This window comes from Cryptomeria japonica, chromosome 2, assembly GCF_030272615.1.
Source record: "Cryptomeria japonica chromosome 2, Sugi_1.0, whole genome shotgun sequence".
In the NCBI taxonomy this organism is placed as follows: Eukaryota; Viridiplantae; Streptophyta; class Pinopsida; order Cupressales; family Cupressaceae; genus Cryptomeria; species Cryptomeria japonica.
In genome coordinates, this window is record NC_081406.1 from 506,210,503 (window position 1) to 506,216,231 (window position 5,729).

Consider the following 5,729-nt stretch of genomic DNA (forward strand, 5'->3'; position numbering starts at 1 on the left):
ATATTAACATTAAATTTCAAGTCTCAATTCTTAGAGATAAGGCAAGATGTCATGTTGGTTTAATCTATTGGCCGGCAAGAAGATTTAAATTTGAAGCAGCTCCAATGCCTTTTTCTGCATATCATTGCACGTACAAGAAGCAGTTGAAGACATCTATATGAAGCACAATGTGTTAAGTAAGAATTATTTGAGAATTTAATCAGCTTTCATGAGACCCACTACTGTTATTGAGTGGAATGGAAGTTACAACTAGTCTTTTTCACAGGAGAATCAATACATCAGTGTTAAGCTAATATGCACTGTTACCATCTTCCCCTGAAATATAGAAAAATGCCCTTTACAGTCTTGCACTGAAACATGCAGTCACCAAACATGAGTTTAAACTTTTTCAGGGAAAAATTAAAAAAAACAGCTATTTGTTTTATCTTGACTCCTCCAGTCGAGGCTTTTAGGCACTCCGCCAACCTTAAGTGGGAGAGAAAGCTCTGGACCATGAAGACGTGGGAAGTTGAAAGATTAAATAAAAAGTAAAAAGAAGTAATACTATCCACAAATGACCAGGGCCGATCAATGGGTCTGGTGTAAAATTTAGATAAAGAGAAGTTAAGAAATCTAACAGTTTCTAAAGAGTTCAAAAAGGATATGATGATGAAAAACAAAACCTTGGCCCTTGAAAGTGAAAAAATGACTTGTATGTTAATGGAATCCAAGAGAGATGACTTCTTCATCTTCAGATCCCAAATCCAAATCATCCTCCTCGTCTTCTAAGTTAGAATTATCTGGTGTTACAGGAACATGGCCAGCGCCAAAGGCCCTGATGTGATCTTTCAATGAACGCTTGTGCTTGAAATCTGATCCACAGCTGCAATACCAAAGCTTCCCACAATTCTTCTCATGGGTTCTCCAGTCCCCTCTCACAGCAAATGCTTTGCTACATTTGGAGCACATGAAAGGTTTGGTGCCATGCTTCCTCTTGTAGTGTGTCTGCAATGTGCGGAAGTCCTTCAATGGTTTTGCACGGGGATGGTGAATGTTGTTCCTGCATCCCTCTGCACAGCAGTAGCATGGAAGTCTCAGCATTGCAGCAGGTTGTGTGCCCCTCAGTGATTCTGGCCCTTTCCTGTACTGTGATCCATGTCCCCACATATGCATCTGCAAACATATAATCCCCACAATCAAATTCAAAAAGAGGCCTTGCAATCATAAATAATGATTTCATGCATCAAAACCAGAAATATGTTCAAAATATACAAGAGGTGAAAGATGCAATTGCATAAAGATCTAATTTTTTGACACAAAAATTGGCTCTTTGACCCAAAACTTTGCTGAATCTCTCTTCCAAGAAGATAAATCTTATTGATTACAATTTTCTGAATTAGCCACCATGACAAAGATTCTGAGGAAGTCATTCCATCTTTCAAACCGCATTACTATGATCCATTATTATTACCAGCAGTGAGAAGAATATTATTTTAGTTTGCTGTTTGTCTTGTTTGCTGTTTCTCTGATCAACTTCATATGCTGTTGATTCCAGAATTTTTTAAACATGAATATAAGCATTCCCTAACCCCACTCCTTCTGGACTCAATAAGCACTCAGAAGGCCTTTCTATGTTCAGTATAAATTCAACAATTGAGACATTGTGAAGAAGAGATAACCCAGATCCATATAATGCAGTTATGTAGAATTAAAGATTGAAGCTTTCAGTATGAGCTTGCATAACATGATGAGTTTAACAGGTATATATAGGATAGAGAGGATGTGGAGAAATTGATTTGTGTTTCTTTTGCATTTCTTTTAAAGCATAGTTTAGAAATTTTCCACAAAAAGGAAGATTTCTTTTTCTGTAGTGGTTTTGTCTGCACCCAATTGAAGTTGAATTCAGATAACAATACTCATAAATGAGAGTAAAATTACACGAGATAAAAAGTGTCTTCTCTTATTCACAGATATTCTTTTACTGTGGCCTTTTTCCAAGTGGGTTGAAGCTTCTCTGGCGTAAAATAGAATCACTGTAAAGATTGGAAATTGAACTTGCCTGGTTATTTTATTCTTGAATGTATACAATTCATATCAAGAGGAATGGCACCATCAAATTCACTGAAAGCTCGCTTCTGCATTTAACACTACAATCTAAGAAACTTCAAAAGGTCTACCTGTTTCTCTTAAAAATGTGACGAGATCTGTGAAAAGATAATAGTAGTCAATAGTTGTTGAAGACAGCAGATTTGTGAAATGGATCAAAAGGAAATCAGATGTTTCAAACCACACTTTGTAATCCGTCATTATCTCTTTCCTTTTGAGAAAATTCAAACTTTATCACTGTAATTCAATGTACTACTTTTTAAACCCTAGCGAAATTGGTCAGTGTGTGTCTGCAAGAAGATATTATGGGTGAGATAGTACTACGATAGATTGGCTTATAACGTAATCTTTCATACCTGCATGTTGTTATAGCGATTGAAGGTCTTGGTACAGACTGGACAAGAGAACTGTGTGGGTCCAAGCAGAATCTGTGATGCAGTGGGTATCCAGTACTCATGGCCGCCGCCTTCTGAAACTGATGATCTGGATCTACAGTCCTCCTCTGCATCATGGGTGCTCTTTAATTTAGGCTTCTCACAGCATGAACTGTTAGGAGGGCCTATATGCAAGGCCACTGTAACATTTTCACTCAATTCCTCTGGATCTGATCTCAATTTCTCTTCTTCTTCATCTTCTCTGTGTGGGCTGAGGCGAGGAAGCAATGGCAGAGCCTCTCTTAGAGGAGGTGACTCAGGTGGTTGCTGCAACTGATGAAAAAAGAAAGGATTACTATTCTGACTTTTCATGCTCATCAAAGAAATTGAGTCTGTGTGTAGGTTGGCTGAGAAGTTAGATTGACCCAGAAATGGATCCATGCTAGAAGTTGCTCTGCTGCTAAATGATGATGATGATCCTACAACTGTTGATGGCTGCCATGAAAAAGGATGAGCTGCTGCTGCTCCAATACTTCCATACTGGTTTTGGTTATTACAATTGTATGTTTTTCTATTCATTTTCTTCTTGTGATTGTCCCTACCTATGCCTATCCAGATGACTTTAAGTTGAAAGTCCTTTCCTCAACTTTAAGGAAGAGTGGGGAAGAGAGAATATATTTATTTCATAATTTAAGAATTGGAGAGATCCAGCCGCACATTCAGCTTTGCTTTAGTTACTTAGATGGCAAGATTAGAGCAAATTGATAAACCTCTGATTAATTTTTTCCAATAGGAGGGAAAAAGTAACAGCAGAGACTCTAACTCCAACCTAACCTCCTGGCATATCCTTCTCTCACCAGTTTTTCATTTCTTCAAACAATGCTTTATAGTACTCTTCTGGTGGTCCCATGGACCATTTGGGTCTTGTGGAACTTCACTAGGATTTATCTCTTAGGTCTCACAATTTAAGGACTGAGTGAGCATTTGTGATGGGTATTGAATCTGTGGGAGAAAATAAAGTGCCCCAACTCCAAGCAATGAAGAATTCTTTAAAAGGGTATGTTGGTTTTATTTAGGATGAGGACACAGTGAGTCAGCTAAAGCAATTAACAGTGTGAAAAGTGAGCAAGGGTGTTCTAAACAGGGAAAAAGTGGGCAGGTGCCCAGGTAGCTAAGAATTAAGAATGAATGAATGAGGCAATGCAGAAACAAAGTGTTGTGATGATGGAGGAGGAATACTTGTATTCTTGCATAGTGATACTTGTAAAGTGGTGTCACGTGTGGATTCCAGTAGGAACACAAGACAGCATAATATGATTAAATGTCACCCTACTCTGAGAATAAGAGTTCTTGAGAGGGCCCATCATATTATTCCCTACCTTCAACAATACAGCTACTTATTTTATACAATACTTTTATGGATAATTTATGTATATTCATTAATGTTTTAAAAGCCACAACCAGAAAACTGAAAACTTCATGCTTGGTAACTCTTAAAAGGATTTAAAACTGTATCTCAAGTACCCAAACTTTAGGGCTGCTACACAGTACTCACAGATGCAATCATAAATAACATTAGCAGAGTCAATAAAGATATCATTTTTTAATGCAATAAGTGGAATATGATTGATTTTATTTGATTTCCCTAGGTGTGTTTCTACAAAATCCTCATTCTATTTGCTGTCATATTGTGTCAGTAGATATAGTGAAAAGAATTTATGCAATTTAACTCCTGATATAGTTTTGAAAAGTTATTAACTCCTGTATCAAGGAAGATAATGTAACGTAGTGCTTGTGGTTTGCTTAGACATAAAAGTATATCTGAATTTTTATTTGTTGGGCTTTTCTTCGTACCAAATCATTAGTGCACTTTATCCATGGTTGATTCTGCCTAAAAGCACTATCTCGTTCATTTTTATTTTTTTCTGACATGATGGCTATAATTTGTTGGGCAAAAGCCAAAACTTGTAATTACATTGTGTGGTGCTCTTCATGTAAAGCTAAGGTGTTTAGTGGCCCTCACAATGCTAAATTTGATGGTCATGATTCTTTATATATACTTTTTATTTTTGATTTATAATTATATTAAAATATATAAATTTATTTAGAATGATATTTGTTATTATGTATATTATATCTTTATGAATTTAAATGTTTTTAAAATTATTTAAATTTTTATATTGATAAAAATATTTTATGCATGTATTTTGTATTCATTATATAATTTATATAATAATTTTATATCAATATAGTTATGAAAATTTTAAATTTTTAATTAATAAGAGAAATATATGAAAAAAAATATTATGTTAAAAAGATAAATCTATCAAATTAAGTGAAAAAGAAAGGAGTTTTAAGACAAGAATTAATACAATCAATGCCATGGAACATAAAAATGGCAAGTAAGACAAATTACTAATAAATCTTGCAAATTTTAAGTATACATGTAATAAAATAATGAAGCAATGGAATAGTAATTAAACATAACTTCTTTTATACCAAACACATATATATCACCAAATAGAATTACATTTTTAATTTTTATTCTATTTAAATACCCTTTCAAGGTTATTTAAAGAAACTATTATTGTATTGAAAAATAACTCTCAAATTTAACAATCCATAACACACTTAAATATAACCAAAGAGAGTAAGGGATATAGAGGAAATAAATTTGAAGTAATTTCATTCTAACATTGAGTGCAAGAAATTAGATTCAAAGTCAACTTTGAGTCTTATAAACATTTTATTATCAATTTAATAATGTCTTGAAGAGTAATCTTGATTTTATAGAACTAATTAATTTGATTGGTTCTAGCATGTCCTATTTCCATAAATGACCATCAATAATATCTTATTTTAATTCATTTGTATTTGTTCACTATTCTTTCCTAAACATTACTTTGTTAAATATTACTTCTCTAAAACATGTCAATAAATTACATCCATCTTCTTCCATTTGATGTATTTCATACAACTTGGCTTTTATTGGAGATCTCAAAGATGTGCCTTCACCAAAACTGACCCATTTCCTAATAGCAATTTTGGGAAGAACTTAATTACTAAATAACTTCATTTCCTCATTGTGGCCTAAACATGTTAATGTTAATCTTTGATAGGTTGAAATGGAAAAGTTGGTATGCTACAATTACAACTTCAATTGTTTCTAGAGGATTCACCAACTCTTTGACTAGAGAAATGAATTTAATGTGGTTATGATCACTTTATTTTGGTGCGTGTTCATATACCACCTTAATTACAACCATTAAA

The 5,729-nt window shown here is 34.0% G+C and overlaps 1 protein-coding gene across 1 annotated transcript; it reads right to left on the minus strand.

The window, feature by feature from the left end:
* Nucleotides 1–204: 204 nt before the first annotated feature.
* Nucleotides 205–3,447, minus strand: LOC131078929 (zinc finger protein WIP6). The gene is made up of 2 exons (XM_058016778.2): nucleotides 2,442–3,447; nucleotides 205–1,152 (listed from the first exon to the last, which is right to left on the minus strand). The coding sequence occupies exons 1-2, from the start codon at nucleotides 3,036–3,038 to the stop codon at nucleotides 697–699; spliced, it is 1,053 nt and encodes a 350-aa protein (XP_057872761.2). The 5' UTR covers nucleotides 3,039–3,447; the 3' UTR covers nucleotides 205–696.
* Between the last annotated feature and the right edge of the window lie 2,282 nt (nucleotides 3,448–5,729).